The sequence below is a fragment of the Pseudophryne corroboree genome, chromosome 4 (genome assembly GCF_028390025.1).
Source record: "Pseudophryne corroboree isolate aPseCor3 chromosome 4, aPseCor3.hap2, whole genome shotgun sequence".
In the NCBI taxonomy this organism is placed as follows: Eukaryota; Metazoa; Chordata; class Amphibia; order Anura; family Myobatrachidae; genus Pseudophryne; species Pseudophryne corroboree.
The window spans coordinates 644,896,672-644,915,152 of NC_086447.1; the positions used below are offsets into that span (position 1 = coordinate 644,896,672).

The 18,481-nt window shown below is 47.4% G+C and overlaps 1 protein-coding gene across 4 annotated transcripts in view; it reads left to right on the top strand.

Moving 5' to 3' along the window:
* The window catches only part of LOC134910095 (ATPase family AAA domain-containing protein 2-like), a 611,116-nt gene that overhangs the window by 266,347 nt on the left and 326,288 nt on the right, over nt 1-18,481 (top strand). For all 4 annotated transcript variants that reach the window (XR_010176115.1, XM_063917736.1, XM_063917735.1 and 1 more), the window contains exon 10: nt 1,046-1,148. Coding sequence is in view for 3 of the 4 variants with exons in the window: in XM_063917736.1 (XP_063773806.1) it covers nt 1,046-1,148 (103 nt within the window). In the remaining variant the exon portion in view is untranslated. The remainder of the gene's footprint in view (nt 1-1,045; nt 1,149-18,481) is intronic.

Consider the following 18,481-nt stretch of genomic DNA (forward strand, 5'->3'; position numbering starts at 1 on the left):
TGTGTAGCAGAGCTGTACAAACAGATTTTGTGCAGTCTCTGAGTAGCCCAGGACTTATTCAGCAACTGTGAACACTTCAGCCTGTCCGGGACCGGAATTAGCGCCAGGAACCCTCCCTGCAAACGCATGGACATGCCTGCGTTTTTCCAACCACTCCCAGAAAACAGTCAGTTGACACCCACAAACGGCTTCTTCCTGTCAATCTCCTTGCGAACGCCCGCGCAAATGGATTCTTTGCACAAACCCATCGCTGTGCGGTGATCCGCTTTGTATCTGGTCAACGCGTCAGTGCATTGCGGTGCATACGCATGCGCAGTTTAGACCTGATCGCCCGCTGTACGAAAACGCAAGTCTGTTTTGCAGAAACAGACATTTTCCTGGAGGTTTATGTCATATAGGTTAGAAACCTGGGACAAACATATCTCCTTTTTAAAGCTTTACCAGTGCTTTTATCACTGTCACTAGAGCAGCTGCATTTTTGGACACAGCTGCTGTTTGAAATATGCTAATGCCACAGAAGGCGTCTTGTGTAATTGGACGTCTTCTGCCAGCTTCTCTGATCTGCTGCTTCATCCGAATATGCAGCATCAGTGCATCTGTTTGACATCGGGCATCTGAGTAACTCTCAAATGTTGTCCGGCCCTCAAATGTTGGCCGTTCCTGCCCCCAAATGGCCACAGCATTTCAATCTTGCTTCAGCTTAGGGATGCACTGAGGAGACTGCCGTCACATCCACTGATGCGCATGCGCAGTGCTGAAACGGTGCATACTCAGATCAGTAACTATCTGAGATGTATGCAAACCATCAGGTTTGTTACATTTTTGATTTAGGCCATACAGTGTATTCACTTTTGCACTCAGTTTATGTTGTAATGGATACCTAGAGTTTGAATACCACAGTGGCATGCGTTCTCTGTTGCATGAAAATGTGAGAAGTATGTATTGTGTTTTGGCCATACCATGCCATGTTCACAAGCTATATCAATGTTTTCAGTTACTGTAAGTCACTAGACCCCATTGGGTACTACTTCTTTGTCTTTTTTAGCGTTTTCAAGTCATATGTTGTATAAAGACTTGCCATGTAGCAGTGATGCAGGTTCGTCTGTCTTGGAAAGTGAGACTCTCCACAATCTCCCAAACAACAAACAGTAAGAAAATCATCTACTTTTTCATCTTGTGTATGTTGAGCTTCCAGTACGAAAGATAATGTTTAAATAACTAAATTGTCATTATTTGGGCAGCACAATCTCACATCTGACAGCTGTAGTCATTGACATTTTTAATCATGTAGACTAATGTTAATTGGCAAAAGTTACTGAGACTGGACCTGATTCATAGGTGGATGCATTGCTGATGTTTCAAGTTCAATGCGATTTTTGCAATTGATTAGCGATGGTGTAGACAGTGAAGTTTTATTCACAAACTGAGTGACTGTGCATATTTATGGGAGGTAACGGGGGTGGCTTGTCAAATGCAGGCGCATCATGAAGCATTTTCTGGGCTTGCCCCAGGCACCAACTGTGACTTTGTTTGCAGTTGTATTGGCCCCGACGTTCCGTTGGTTATTCTGAGCAACCATGTTGTCACTCAAAAGTTTGATTATGACCAATGTTCGACCAACACAGCATTAGTATAGTTTTGCAGATCTGTTTCCTATGGAATCGCGGTAGTGACAACATTTATATCCACCTCTGAATCAGGCCCACTGTTGCACACAATTCGGTCACAAAAACACTTGTGTATGGGACTAAATGTGGATATTTCCCTGAGTGTCGAGTTGTAACCACATACTGTATGTAACTGCACTGAATCATAAGCTTAGTTACAGTACATAATGGTCAGCATTATAAGCACACACTTGCACCAGCCCTACTCACAAGTCAGCTCAGCCCTTAATTCCATCTACATGCCTTCTTTAAATTTAGTGTAAGTGCAGATTACCAACCAGTCACATCTGTTCAGCCATAAGTAGAGATGTTATTGAGCCGCTTATGACTATGAATCGCCCTTAGATGTTAATGCTCAGGTATGTCACATGTACAGCACTGGTAAACACAGGATGGGGGGAGGGGGGGGGGGGGTGGAAAGGGTTTAGTGTGTGCGTCTCTGAGTACACAGAAAACCGCCCTGATGAACTGATCCCCACCCCGACCCTACAATGGCTGACTAGCCTAATGATGTGAGGTGCCCGACCCCGTAAGCATCCTGCAGCTGCTGCATCAGTTGTAAGTATGTTAATAGTGTGTGTGTTTTATATATAACACTACCCCTTTTCGAAATTCCTGCATTTGCCCTGCGCAGTGTGAAATGATCTGCCTGTGAGACAGGCTTTCATGCCATTCTATATCAGCCCCTGTATCTCGGTTTTACACAAATGTCCGGGTTCATGATCAGGGATCAGGGTAACTATAGTTGTTAAAGGACATTGACTTTCAGGTTACAGGTGGTCTATTTAGATAACGTATGGCGTGCAGTGTGGTTGTTAATATGCAGAAGAGGAGGAGCCCTAATACATGTTATACTGTATATTCAAGGAATACAGAAACACAGATTTACACCAACAGAGTAAGTGAAAACACAATTGAACTAATGGACTTTGGGGTAAGTGTATTACCCATCATTATGCGGGAGAAGCGGTACTTTATGTACGCTGTACTCCTCCCACGTGTATGATGGCAGCGGTGTCTGCAGGCCAAAAAGCGCGGGCAATGTATGAATGGTCAGCATCAATGTCTGTTCAGACACGCTGCAGGTGGCGATGCTCATAGACAACAGCAGGGACAGAGCTGTCCCTGGCTGTGGCGGGTGCCGGCTCCTAACTGCGTGAGGGATCTCGCATGAGTCGGGACAGGGAGACACAGCACATCCGTACTAAGCTGATATGCTGTGTGCTAGGGGGACATCATCGGAGGGGGCAGCTTTCACTCCCCCACTTCGGCAGACAAGATGTTAATACATCTTGTCGATGTTCCTTCCTGCTTCGCCTCGTTAATGAGGCGCAGCAGGAAGTTTTGCCGCTATAATACATTTACCCCTTTACCTTTTTTTTTTTTTAAACGTTTTTTAGTTTTTACACAAAAATAGTTGGCACAGGGAGCAATACATAATGGTAACAATCTTAATCAGACCTGTTAATACATTCAGTAAAGCCCCTGACAAATACAAATATAAAATATAAAGAGGGGAGGAAGGGGGAGGAGAGAGAATAGAAAGAAGAAGAGGGGAGGGTCAAGGGGTATGGAACATCAAGCATCATCAGTCAATAATTAAAACAATCGGACGAACCGTCGATATGGTGAGAGTCCAGAGCGTGAAAGTGAGGTATGGTACAACTTGAAGAGCAATAAATGATCAGTAAAGCAGGGTGCTATGTAATACCAGACACCCCACAAGCATTCGGCTGTATACCAGCAGTAAGATTACGTCTGAGAGACCAGCTAGTAGTTTCAAAGACCTCCTTAACTTTGTCTCGGGTAGGGAAGTCGAGTGATTCAACAAGGGTCCCATTTCTTATAGAATGAGACTACACCAGATTCTAAAGCTGGAAAAACGGCTTGTCTATCATAATAAAGAGTTTCCAACAAAAGGGATTTAACCGTTCCCCAAAAAAAGGGGGGGGGGGGGGGGGGTTTGAAATAGTCCAAACACATAAAATAGCTTTCTTCGCAATCGTTACTATATTAGTCAACAAGGTGATGAAGGCAGCGCTGTCGGAACTTAAGGACCAATGCTTAAAATTTGCAAGAGGTTCAGCTTGGAGTTGTAAATGAAAAATAGAATTGATGTAGTTAGTAACTTTGCCTCATAATTTACGTATTTTTGGGCACAACCACAGACTGAAAAAATGTTGCGTTCTGGCTCTTACACTTTAGACAATCACCCGACCCTGAGACCATATACTTTCTCCTGGCCTGGGAGATATACACCCTATTAAGTGTGTTAATGTGCAGCATAAATATTTTAATGTAGATTCGAAATTATGAAGTAGTAGGTCAGAAGAAGATACAGAAGGAATGTCACGCCCCCAGGCCGCTACAGTCTGCTTCCAGATTCTAGCAGGTACCGTTCTCATCAGCACTCAGGTATTTCGTTTTATATGGGTGTAGAACAATAAACGCTAAGAGTGATTGGAGAAGGCATAAGGAAGTGATAAACCAGTGATATGTGCAAGGTGATAAAGGCACCAGCCAATCAGATCCTAACTGAATATTTACATATTGGAGCTGATTGGCTGGTGCTTTTATTACCTTGCACATATCACTGGTTTATCACTTTCTTATGCCTTCTCCAGGTTAATACATCTGCCTCATTGTATGGGAACAGGTGACAGCAAGAGCAGCAGCTGTGAGGTAATTGATCTAGCATAGTGAGAAGCTTGGAGATACATAAAGAACTGCTGGTGCGGAATCTGGTATGCTGCCTGCAAATCAGAAAATTGTAAAATCGTGCCGCCAGGATCAAAGACATCCCTAATTTTTGAAATGCCTTTTAATATCCAATGTGAGAACATAACATTGTTTAGCCCAGGGGTGAAGTGAGGATTCCCACAAAAGGATAATTTTGGGTGTGTGTATCAGTGCTGCCGCAGAAAAAGGAGCAAAAAGCTGCCTCAGACAAAGCATGGGTATATAGTTCTCTAACCAACAACCAGTCGCTGATATATCTAAAAAATATTGAGTTAGTAAACAGTTAAATGTCCGGGAGACCTAAACCACCTTTAGATTTATAGAGCAATAATTTGGCAAGAGCTATGCCAGGGTGTCCTCCCTTCCACAAAAAGGCGGTAAATAATTTCAGGCAGTATTTGATATCAGTGGGGGAAAGGGCGATAGATAGCATCTGAATCAGGTATGACAATTTGGGGAATATTATACTTTTAATTAAAGCTATCCTTCCCAACAGTGATAATGGTAATAATTTCCATGAGTCCAGCAATTTGGCAAGTTGAGATATTATAGGGGAGCAGTTAGAGCGGTATAAGGCTGACAGTGACAAAGGGATATTTATACCTAAATATTTAAATTGAGTGAGTGACACGAAAATGACAGTACGTGGGATCTAAGAGGTCAGAGGCGTCTAGGCCCGGGAGTGGAAGAAGTTCAGATTTATGTAAGATAATTTTATAGCCCGCAAGGGACCCAAACATAGAAAGTATCGATATTATATGTGGAATGGAGGTTTTGGGATCTGAGACAAAAAGCAGCATATCGTCTGCGAAAAGGGACAATTTTAAATCAGACCTACCCAACATAATCCCCTTAAAACTATCAGAAGAGCGAAGAACTATAGCAAGCGGTTCTAGTGCAATCGCAAACAATAACGGGGATATAGGACAACCCTGCCGAGTGCCGCGATAGATCTTAAAAGGAGAGGAAAGATAGCTATTGCTGGACACTTGGGTAAGAGGAGAGGAATAGAGAGCTTTCAGCAAAGAAATAAAATTCCCGGGGAAACCAAATCGTTTAAGGGCGTGAAATAAATGATCCCAGGTAACCAAGTCAAACGCCGACTGCAGCACCGCAATCACCTTTCATATGTAAACAGTGGAGTGCCTACCCCAAATAAAACCGGTTTGGTCGGGAGCAATAATAGAAGGAAAAATTAATTTCAATCGTTCAGCCATTACTTTCATTAACAATTTATAATCTAATAAAGATATCAGGCGATAGGAGAATGGCAATTCAGCGTCGCGCCCTGGTTTAGGAAGTACCTTAATTACCGCAGAATTAAAATGAAGGGGGATAACATAATCAGAAAGGATAGTATTAAAGAAGGCGGTGAGAGGGGCAACAATTTTACTGTTGTGTATTTTGGAAAAAATAAGATTTTACTCACCGGTAAATCTATTTCTCGTAGTCCGTAGTGGATGCTGGAGACTCCGTAAGGACCATGGGGAATAGACGGGCTCCGCAGGAGACTGGGCACTCTAAGAAAGATTTAGTACTACTGGTGTGCACTGGCTCCTCCCTCTATGCCCCTCCTCCAGACCTCAGTTAAGGAAACTGTGCCCGGTAGAGCTGACATTACAAGTAAAGGAGTTTTGGAATCCAGGGTAAGACTCATACCAGCCACACCAATCACACCGTATAACTTGTGATAACATACCCAGTCAACAGTATGAACAACAACAGAGCATCAGACAAACCTGATGCAACCATAACATAACCCTTATTTAAGCAATAACTATATACAAGTATTGCAGAAGAAGTCCGCAATACCCAGCCCAGCATCCACTACGGACTACGAGAAATAGATTTACCGGTGAGTAAAATCTTATTTTCTCTGACGTCCTAGTGGATGCTGGGGACTCCGTAAGGACCATGGGGAATAGACGGCTCCGCAGGAGACTGGGCACATCTAAGAAAGATTTAGGACTATCTGGTGTGCACTGGCTCCTCCCCCTATGACCCTCCTCCAAGCCTCAGTTAGATTTCTGTGCCCGGCTGAGCTGGATGCACACTAGGGGCTCTCCTGAGCTCATAGAAGATAGTATAGTTTAGGTTTTTTATTTTCAGTGAGACCTGCTGGCAACAGGCTCACTGCAACGAGGGACTAAGGGGAGAAGAAGCGAACCTACCTAAGTGGTGGTAGCTTGGGCTTCTTAGGCTACTGGACACCATTAGCTCCAGAGGGATCGAACACAGGACCCGACCTCGTCGTCCGTTCCCGGAGCCGCGCCGCCGTCCCCCTTACAGAGCCAGAAACAAGAAGGTGGTCCGGAAAATCGGCAGCTGAAGGCTTCTGTCTTCTCCAAGGTAGCGCACAGCACTGCAGCTGTGCGCCATTGCTCCTCATGCACACCACACACTGCGGTCACTGATGGGTGCAGGGCGCTGGGGGGGGCGCCCTGAGCAGCAATAATAACACCTTGGCTGGCAAAACTAACACCATATATAGCCCTAGAGGCTATATAGGTGTATATTAACCCCTGCCAGAAACGATAAAATAGCGGGAGAAAGCCCGCCGAAAAAGGGGCGGAGCCAACTCCCTCAGCACACTGGCACCATTATTCCCTCACAGCTTCGCTGGAAGGAAGCTCCCTGGCTCTCCCCTGCAGTCCTGCACTACAGAAAGGGTAAAAAAGAGAGGGGGGGCACAATTTAGGCACAGTATATATATATTATAGGCAGCTATAGGGGAAAACACTCTGTATAGTGATATCCCTGTGTTATATTGCGCCCTGGTGTGTGCTGGCATACTCTCCCTCTGTCTCCCCAAAGGGCTTTGTGGGGTCCTGTCCTCTGTAAGAGCATTCCCTGTGTGTCTGCTGTGTGTCGGTACTGCTGTGTCGACATGTATGATGAGGATAATGATGTGGAGGCGGAGCAAATGCCTGTGAATGTGATATCACCCCCTGCGGGGTCGACACCAGTGTGGATGGACTTATGGAAGGAATTACGTGACAGTGTCAGCTCCTTACATAAAAGGTTTGACGACATAGGACAGCCGGCTACTCAGCTTGTGCCTGTCCAAGCGTCTCAAATGTCATCAGGGGCTATAAAACGCCCGCTACCTCAGATGACAGATACAGATGTCGACACGGATACCGACTCCAGTGTCGACGATGATGAGACGAGTGTACCCTCCAATAGATCCACCCGTTATATGATTGAGGCTATGAAAAATGTTTTACACATTTCTGATGATACCCCAGGTACCACAAAAAAGGGTATTATGTTTGGTGAGAAAAAACTACCAGTAGTTTTTCCTGCATCTGACAAATTAAATGAGGTGTGTGAGGAAGCGTGGACTTCCCCAGATAAGAAATTGATCATTTCTAAACGGTTAATGGCTGCGTACCCTTTCCCGCCAGAGGATAGGTCACGCTGGGAAACACCCCCTAGGGTAGATAAAGCATTGACACGCTTATCAAAGAAGGTGGCACTACCGTCTCCGGATACGGCCGCCCTAAAAGAACCTGCTGATAGAAAGCTGGAAAGTACCCTAAAAGCTATATACACACACACACTGGCATTATATTGAGACCCGCTATTGCATCAGCTTGGATGTGCAGTGCTGCTGCTGCGTGGTCAGACTCTCTGTCGGAAAACATTGATACCATAGATAGGGACAATATTTTGCTAACGATTGACCATATAAAAGACGCGGTCTTATACATGCGTGATGCACAGAGGGATATTTGCCGGCTGGCATCAAAAATAAGCGCTATGTCCATTGCCGCCAGACGGAGGTTATGGACTAGGCAATGGTCAGGTGATGCCGACTCCAAGCGGCACATGGAAGTTTTACCCTATAAAGGGGCGGAACTTTTTGGGGAAGGTCTTTCAGACCTCGTTTCCATAGCTACTGCTGGGAAATCGACTTTTTTGCCACAGGCTACCCCACAGCAAAAGAAAGCACCGTATTATCAGGTACAGTCCTTTCGGCCCCAGAAAAATAAGCGGGCTAGAGGCTCATCCTTTCTGCCGAGGGGCAGAGGAAGGGGGAAAAAGCTGCAGCACACAGCTAGTTCCCAGGAGCAGAAGTCCTCCCCTGCGTCCGGTAAGTCCACAGCATGACGCTGGGGCTGCTCAGGCGGAATCGGGAACGGTGGGGGCACGTCTCAGGTTTTTCAGCACACAGTGGGCTCTCTCACAAGTGGATCCCTGGGTCCTTCAAGTAGTATCTCAGGGGTACAGGCTGGAATTCGAGACGTCTCCCCCCCGCCGTTTCCTAAAATCTGCCTTGCCGGCAACTCCCTCTGCCAGGGAGGCAGTGTTGGTGGCTATTCAAAAACTGTATTCACAGAAAGTGATCGTCAAGGTACCCCTCCTTCAGCAAGGAAAGGGTTACTACTCCACAATGTTTGTGGTACCGAAACCGGACGGTTCGGTGAGACCCATCTTAAATTTAAAACCCTTGAACACTTATATCAAAAGGTTCAAGTTCAAGATGGAATCGCTCAGGGCGGTTATTGCGAGCCTGGAGGAGGGGGATTACATGGTATCCCTGGACATCAAGGATGCGTACCTGCATGTCCCCATTTACCCTCCGCACCAGGAGTACCTCAGATTTGTGGTACAGGACTGTCACTATCCGTTCCAGACGCTGCCGTTCGGGTTATCCACGGCACCGAGGGTCTTTACCAAGGTAATGGCCGAAATGATGATACTCCTTCGCAAGAAGGGAGTTTTAATTATCCCGTACTTGGATGATCTCCTGATAAAGGCGAGGTCCAAAGAACAGTTGATAGTGGGGGTGGCACTTTCTCAGGAAGTGCTACAACAGCACGGCTGGATTCTAAACATTCCAAAGTCACAGCTGGTCCCGACGACACGTCTTCTGTTCCTGGGAATGATTCTGGACACAGACCAGAAAAGAGTGTTTCTTCCACTGGAAAAAGCCGAGGAATTGTCATCTCTGGTCAGAGACATTCTAAAACCAGGAAAAGTGTCGGTACATCAATGCACACGAGTCCTGGGAAAAATGGTAGCTTCGTACGAAGCAATTCCATTCGGAAGGTTCCACGCAAGGACGTTCCAGTGGGACCTGTTGGACAAATGGTCCGGGTCCCATCTCCAGATGCAACAGCGGATAACCCTATCGGCCAGAACCAGGGTGTCGCTGCTGTGGTGGCTGCAGAGGGCTCATCTACTAGAGGGCCTCAGATTCGGAATACAGGACTGGGTCCTGGTGACCACGGATGCCAGCCTTCGGGGCTGGGGAGCAGTCACAAAGGGAAGAAATTTCCAGGGACTGTGGTCAAATCAGGAGATTTCTCTTCACATAAATATCCTGGAGCTAAGGGCCATTTACAGTGCCCTAAGCCAGGCAAGACCCCTGCTTCAAAACCAGCCGGTACTGATCCAGTCAGACAACATCACGGCGGTCGCCCATGTAAACAGACAGGGCGGCACGAGAAGCAGGATGGCGATGGCAGAAGCCACAAGGATTCTCAGATGGGCAGAGAATCATGTGTTAGCACTGACGGCAGTGTTCATTCCGGGAGTGGACAACTGGGAAGCAGACTTCCTCAGCAGGCACGACCTCCACCCGGGAGAATGGGGACTTCATCCAGAAGTCTTCCAAATGCTGGTCAACCGGTGGGAAAAACCACAGGTAGACATGATGGCGTCCCGCCTCAACAAGAAGTTGAAAAGATGTTGCGCCCGGTCAAGAGACCCTCAGGCGATAGCGGTGGACGCTCTAGTGACACCATGGGTGTACCAGTCGGTTTATGTGTTTCCTCCTCTACCTCTCATACCCAAGGTACTGAGAATAATAAGAAGGCGAGGAGTGAAAACCATACTCGTGGTTCCGGATTGGCCAACAAGAGCTTGGTACCCGGAACTTCAAGAGATGCTTACAGAGGACCCTTGGCCTCTGCCGCTCAGACAAGACCTGCTGCAGCAGGGACCCTGTCTGTTCCAAGACTTACCGTGGCTGCGTTTGACGGCATGGCGGTTGAACACCGGATCCTGAAGGAAAAGGGTATTCCGGAGGAAGTCATCCCTACCCTGATCAAAGCCAGGAAGGATGTCACCGCAAGACATTATCACCGCATTTGGAGAAAATATGTTGCTTGGTGTGAGGCCATGAAGGCCCCGAAGGAGGAATTTCCACTGGGTCGATTCCTGCACTTCCTGCAAGCAGGGGTGACGTTGGGCCTCAAATTGGGGTCCATAAAGGTCCAGATTTCGGCTCTGTCGATTTTCTTCCAAAAAGAACTGGCTTCACTGCCCGAAGTTCAGACTTTTGTCAAAGGAGTACTGCATATTCAGCCTCCTTTTGTGCCCCCAGTGGCACCTTGGGATCTCAATGTGGTTTTGGCATTCCTGAAATCACATTGGTTCGAACCACTTAAGACTGTGGATTTAAAATATCTCACGTGGAAATTGGTCATGCTGTTGGCCTTGGCGTCGGCCAGGCGGGTTTCAGAATTGGCGGCTTTGTCTTGTAAAAGCCCTTATCTGATTTTCCATATGGATAGGGCAGAATTGAGGACTCGTCCTCAGTTTCTCCCAAAGGTGGTCTCAGCTTTTCACTTGAACCAACCTGTTGTGGTGCCTGCGGCTACTAGGGACTTGGAGGATTCCAAGTTGCTGGACTTAGTCAGGGCCCTAAAAATTTATATTTCCAGGACGGCTGGAGTCAGAAAGACTGACTCGCTGTTTATATTGTATGCACCCACCAAGCTGGGTGCTCCTGCTTCTAAGCAGTCTATTGCGCGCTGGATTTGTAGCACTATTCAGCTGGCGCATTCTGCGGTAGGCTTACCGCAGCCTAAATCTGTAAAAGCCCATTCCACACGGAAGGTGGGCTCATCGGGGTCTCGGCTTTACAACTTTGCCGAGCAGCTACTTGGTCGGGGGCAAACACGTTTGCAAAATTCTACAAATTTGATACCCTGGCTGAGGAGGACCTGGAATTCTCTCATTCGGTGCTGCAGAGTCATCCGCACTCTCCCGCCCGTTTGGGAGCTTTGGTATAATCCCCATGGTCCTTACGGAGTCCCCAGCATCCACTAGGACGTCAGAGAAAATAAGATTTTACTCACCGGTAAATCTATTTCTCGTAGTCCGTAGTGGATGCTGGGCGCCCATCCCAAGTGCGGATTGTCTGCAATACCTGTACATAGTTATTGTTACAAAAATCGGGTTTTGTTGTGAGCCATCTCTTCAGAGGCTCCATTTGTTATCATACTGTTAACCGGGGTTCCTATCACGTGTTATATGGTGTGATTGGTGTGGCTGGTATGAGTCTTACCCGGGATTCAAAAATCCTTCCTTATTGTGTCAGCTCTTCCGGGCACAGTTCCTAACTGAGGCTTGGAGGAGGGTCATAGGGGGAGGAGCCAGTGCACACCAGATAGTCCTAAATCTTTCTTAGATGTGCCCAGTCTCCTGCAGAGCCGTCTATTCCCCATGGTCCTTACGGAGTCCCCAGCATCCACTACGGACTACGAGAAATAGATTTACCGGTGAGTAAAATCTTATTTTCTCTAACGTCCTAGTGGATGCTGGGGACTCCGTAAGGACCATGGGGATTATATCAAAGCTCCCAAACGGGCGGGAGAGTGCGGATGACTCTGCAGCACTGAATGAGCAAACACAAGGCCCTCCTCAGCCAGGGTATCAAACTTGTAGAACTTTGCAAAAGTGTTTGAACCCGACCAAGTAGCTGCTCGGCAAAGCTGTAATGCCGAGACCCCTCGGGCAGCCGCCCAAGAAGAGCCCAACTTCCTTGTGGAATGGGCTTTTACTGATTTTGGAGGCGGCAAGCCAGCCGCAGAATGAGCCTGCTGAATCGTGTTACAGATCCAGCGAGCAATAGTTTGCTTTGAAGCAGGAGCACCCAGCTTGTTGGATGCATACAGGATAAAGACCGAGTCAGTTTTCCTGACTCCAGCCGTTCTGGCTACATAAATCTTCAAAGCCCTGACTACATCTAGTAACTTTGAATCCTTCAAGTCACGTGTAGCCGCAGGCACCACAATAGGTTGGTTCAAATGAAAAGATGACACCACCTTTGGCAGAAATTGCGGACGAGTCCGTAATTCTGCCCTGTCCATATGGAAAACCAGATAGAGGCTTTTACATGACAAAGCCGCCAATTCTGACACACGCCTAGCCGAAGCTAAGGCCAATAGCATGACCACTTTCCACGTGAGATATTTTAACTCCACGGTCTTAAGCGGCTCAAACCAGTGAGATTTCAGGAAACTCAACACCACGTTAAGATCCCAAGGTGCCACTGGTCGCACAAAAGGGGGCTGAATATGCAGCACTCCCTTTACAAACGACTGAACTTCAGGTAGAGAAGCTAGTTTTTTATGAAAGAAAATGGATAGGGCCGAAATCTGGACCTTAATGGACCCCAATTCTAGGCCCAAAGTCACTCCCGACTGTAGGAAGTAAAGGAAACGGCCCAGCTGGAATTCCTCTGTAGAGGCATTCCTGGTCTCACACCCAGCAACATATTTTCGCCGTATACGGTGATAATGTTTAGCCGTCACGTCCTTCCTAGCCTTTATCAGCGTAGGAATAACCTCATCCGGAATCCCTTTTTTCTACTAGGATCCGGCGTTCAACCGCCATGCCGTCAAATGCAGCTGCGGTAAGTCTTGGAACATACAAGGTCCCTGCTGCAACAGATCCTGCCTTAGAGGCAGAGGCCATGGGTCCTCTGTGAGCATTTCTTGCAGCTCTGGATACCAAGTCCTTCTTGGCCAATCCTGAACACTGAGTATTGTTCTCACTCCTCTTTTCCTTATGATTCTCAGCACCTTGGGTAAGAGAGGAAGAAGAGGAAACACATAAACCGACTGGAACATCCACGGTGTCACCAGTGCGTCTACAGCTATCGCCTGAGAGTCTCTTGACCTGGCGCAATACCTCTGTAGCTTTTTGTTGAGGCGGGATGCCATCATGTCCACCTGTGGCAGTTCCCACCGACCTACAATCTGTGCGAAGACTTCTTGATGTAGTCCCCCCTCTCCCGGGTGGAGGTCGTGCCTGCTGAGGAAGTCTGCTTCCCAGTTGTCCACTCCCGGAATGAACACTGTTGACAGTGCTCGTATGTGATTCTCCGCCAATCGAAGAATTCTGATGGCTTCCGCCATCGCCACCCTGCTCCTTGTGCCGCCTTGGCGGTTTACATGAGCCACTGCGGTGATGTTGTCTTGATTGGATCAGCACCGATTGGTTGCGAAGCAGGGTCCCCGCTTGACTTAGGGCGTTGCATATGGCCCTTAGTTCCAGGATATTGATGTGAAGGCAAGTCTCCTGACTTGACCACAGCCCTTGGAAACTTCTTCCCTGAGTGACTGCTCCCCACTCTCGGAGGCTTGCATCCGTGGTCACCAGGACCCAGTCCTGAATGCCGAACCTGCGGCCCTCGAGAAGGTGAGTACTCTGCAGCCACCACCGGAGAGACACCCTGGCCCCGGGGGATAGGGTGATTAACCGATGCATCTAAAGATGTGATCCGGACCACTTTGTCCAGTAAGTCTCATTAGAAGGTCCTCTCATGGAACCTGCCGAAAGGAATGGCCTCGTATGATGCCACCATCCTTCCCAGGACTCGAGTGCAGTGATGCACTGACACCTGTTTAGGTTTTAATAGATTCCTGACCAGTGTCACGAGCTCCTGAGCTCTCTCTATCGGGAGATAAACCCTTTTCTGGTCTGTGTCAAGGATCATGCCTAGGAGAGGCAGATGAGCTGTAGGAACCAACTGCGACTTTGGAATATATAGAATCCAGCCGTGTTGCCGTTACACTTCCAGAGAAAGTGATACGCTGTTCAGCCACTGCTCTCTTGATCTCGCTTTTATGAGATCGTCCAAGTACGTGATAATAGTGACACCTTGCTTCCGCAGGAGCACCATCATTTCTGCCATTACCTTGGTGAATATTCTCGGGGCCGTGGAGAGACCAAACGGCAACGTCTGAAATTGGTAATGACAATCCCGTACCGCAATTCTGAGGTACGCCTGATGAGGTGGATAAATGGGGACATGAAGGTATGCCTCCTTTATGTCCCGAGTTACGATAAAATCTCCCCCTTTCAGGCTTGTAAGGACCGCTCTTAGCGATTCCATCTTGAACTTGATTCTTTTCAGGTATATGTTCAGGGATTTTAAATTCAATATGGGTCTGACTGAACCGTCTGGTTTCGGGACTACCACATGGTCGAATAATAACCCCCTCCTTGTCGAAGGAGGGGAACCTTGACCACCACCTGTTGAAGCTACAATTTGTGAATTGCAGTTAACCCTGTTTCCCTCTCGTGGGGGGAAGCCGGCAGGGCCGTCAGTGAGGAGGCATCTTCTCAAAGTCCAGCTTGTATCCCTGAGACACAATATCTATTGCCCAGGGATCTAACAGGGAGTGAACCCACTTGTTGCAGAACTTACGAAAGCGTGCCCCCACCGGGCCTAGCTCCGTCTGTGGAGCCCCAGCGACATGCGGTGGATTTTCATAGAGGCCGGGGAGGACTTCTGTTCCTGGGAACTAGCTGTGTTGTGCAGCTTCTTTCCTCTGGCAAGAAAGGACGCATCTCGGACTTTCTTGTTTCTTTGTTCGAAAAGCTGCATTTGATAATGACGTGCTTTCCTAGGCTGTGCAGGAATATAAGGCAAAATATCCGAATTACCAGCTATAGCCGTGGAGACCAGGTCCGAGAACCCTTCTCCACACAATCCTCAGCCTTCCATATGCCACTTAAGTTGGCATCATCTGTCCATTGCATATTCTACAGGACACGTCAAGCAGAAATCGACATAGCTTTGACTCTAGGACCCAGTATACTCATGTCTCTTTGGGCATGTTTGATTATATATATCTCTTAAGACAGCATCTTTAATATATATACATATCTCTCTATATACATATATATATATATATATATATATATATATACATACTAGGGTCTCAATTTCTGCTGATAAGGTACCTGTCCACGCCGCCCCAGCGCTATAAACACATGCCGACACAATCGCCGGTCTGAGTAGTGTACCAGAATGTGCACGCTATCTGCAGGATCCCTGAGAATAGCTAGGGCTACCTTCTGGGCAAACGTGACACCCTAGGGGAAGATTCCCATCACATCCTGGCCCTAGTGGGGAAAGGATACTGCCTGAGAATTCTTTGTGGGAAGCTGCAGTCTCTTGTCTAGAGATTCCCGCTCTTTTTCCTCATGAGAGGAGGGAAATTTACCTCAGCTTTCTTCCCCTTAAACATGTGTACCCTTGTGTCAGGGACAAATGAGTCATCAGTGATATGCAAATCATCTTTTATTACAATAATCATATATTGAATACTTTTCTGCCATTTTGGCTGTAACTTTGCATTATCGTAGTCGGCACTGGAGTCAAACTCTGTGTCGATATCAGTGTTTATTATTTTGGATAGTGAGCATTGTGAGACTCTGAAGGTCTCTGCGCCATAGGGACAGACATGGGTAGATTTCCTGTCTGTTCTCTAACCTTTTGTGCAATAAATTCACCTTAGCACTTACACATATCCAAACAGGTGTCGGCGTTGTCGACGGAGACACCCTCTCACATACATATTTGCTCTATCTCCTCCTTAGGGGAGCCTTTTACCTCAGACATGTCGACACACATGTACCGACACACCACACACACAGGGGATGCCCTATTTGAAGACAGTTCCCCCACAAGGCCCTTTGGAGAGACAGAGAGAGAGTATGCCAGCACACACCCCAGCGCTATATGACCCAGGAATCACACAGTAACTTAGTGTTAACCCAGTAGCTGCTGTATATATTGTTTTTACGCCAAATTTATGTGCCCCCCTCTCTTTTTCACCCTCTATCGTGCTTCTGCAGGGGAGAGCCTGGGGAGCTTCCTCTCAGCTGTGGAGAGAAAATGGCGCTGGTGAGTGCTGAGGAAGAAGCCCCGCCCCCTCAGCGGCGGGCTTCTGACCCGCGATTTTGTGTAAAAATAATGGCGGGGGCTCATGCATATTACAGTGCCCAGCTGTATATATGCTGCTTTTTGCCAGGAGGTACTCAATTGCTGCCCAGGGCGCCCCCCCCTGCACCCTACAGTGACCGGAGTGTGTGGGTTAGTGTGGGAGCAATGGCGCACAGCTGCAGTGCTGTGCGCTACCTCATATGAAGACAGGAGTCTTCTGCCGCCGATTTTGACGTCTTCTTGCTTCAACCCGCCGGCTTCTGGCTCTGCGAGGGGGACGGCGGCGCGGCTCCGGGAACGGACGACCAAGGTTAAGTTCCTGTGTTCGATCCCTCTGGAGCTAATGGTGTCCAGTAGCCTAAGAAGCGCAACCTAGCCGCAGTTAGTAGGTTTGCTTCTCTCCCCTCAGTCCCACGTAGCACGTCTGTTGCCAGCAGAAGCTCTCTGAAAATAAAAAACCTAACTAAAATACTTTCTTAATAGCAAGCTCAGGAGAGCTCACTAAAATGCACCCAGCTCCTTCCGGGCACAGATTCTATCAGAGGTCTGGAGGAGGGGCATAGAGGGAGGATCCAGTGCACACCAGTAGTACTAAACCTTTTTTAGAGTGCCCAGTCTACTGCGGAGCCCGTCTATTCCCCATGGTCCTTACGGAGTCCCCAGCATCCACTAGGACGTTAGAGAAACTCCCCTGAGTACCCATCTGGGCCTGTGGCTTTCATGGGTTTCAAATGGTTTGTGGCAGCTTCCACCTCCTCAACTGTGATAGGGGCTATCAGAATATCACCATGGGTAGAGGAAATCAGGGGAATATCTGCGTTATTACAAAAGGACGATTTGTGAGTTAGATCAATAGTGTGGTGAGAATAAAGATTCTCGTAGAAATCTCTAAAAAGGTTAACTAAGTCCTGACCTGTACGTATAACACTGCCAGAGGGATCGCGAAGAGACGAAATGGAGGTGGAGCAGTATGAGAGCGCAATAGATTAGAAAGTAGCCTGGCTGTCTTATTTCCATGCTTATAATACTGGCTAATTGATCCATGACGCCTTCAAAATGAACTTTGTCTTTCAAATATTGTGAGCTGGTAGCTGAAGAAGGTCAAGTCCTATACACTTGAGCCTGGATATAGAGACTTTCCCAATTTTTCCTATGCTGGGCCACGTAAGCCATAATTTCCCCACAAAGGACAGACTTCGCAGCTTGCCAAAACAAGGCAGGATCTTGGGTATGAACTGCATTACTATGGGCATAATCCATCCATTTTGCTTCCAGCATATTCCTACATTTTACTGAATTGGCTAAATATGAGGGAAATCTCCACGGCTTTTAACATCCACTGTCAACAACTGGAATGAGAGTAAACCATACAAGTGCGCGGTCAAAAAGGCTAATAGGCTCAATATTAGAGGTGTCCACACTGGAAACAAATGTATCAGACATCACAATATAATCAGTACGCGATAAAGTGGCATGGGCTGCGGAAAGGCATGTGAATCCCTTATCTACTGGGTGAAAGGATCTCCACACATCAATTTGACGTAAATCAGAGGCCATTTGGGGGATGGCCAAAACAGGAGGTTTACGAGGCTTGGTGGGAGGGTGTTGACAGTCCATAAAATCCAAGGCCACTATATTAAAGTCCCCACCAACAATTAGAGAGGAATCACGAAACACACTAAGTTTGGCTAGAATGTTCTGAAATAATTTTTTTGAGTATACATTGGGTGCGTAAATATTACATATTACAAACCTAGCAGACTGTATGGAAACTTCAGAAATTACATACCGACCCATAGGGTCGGCTACAGTAGTATTAAGTGTAGGAGCTAGTTGTCTCTTGGGCCCTCATTCCGAGTTGATTGCACGTTAGCTGTTTTTAGCTGCCGTGCGATTAGATAGCCTATGGGGGAGTGTATTTTTGCATAGCAAGGCTGCGTTCGCTTGTGCAGCTGAGCTATGCAAAAACATTTTGTGCAGTTTAGGAGTAGGTCTGGACTTACTTACCCACTTACTTACCCACTTACTTTAGCCTGTCAGGTCCCGGAATTGACATCAGACATCCACCCTCCAATCCCCTCGACACGCCTGCATTGGACTC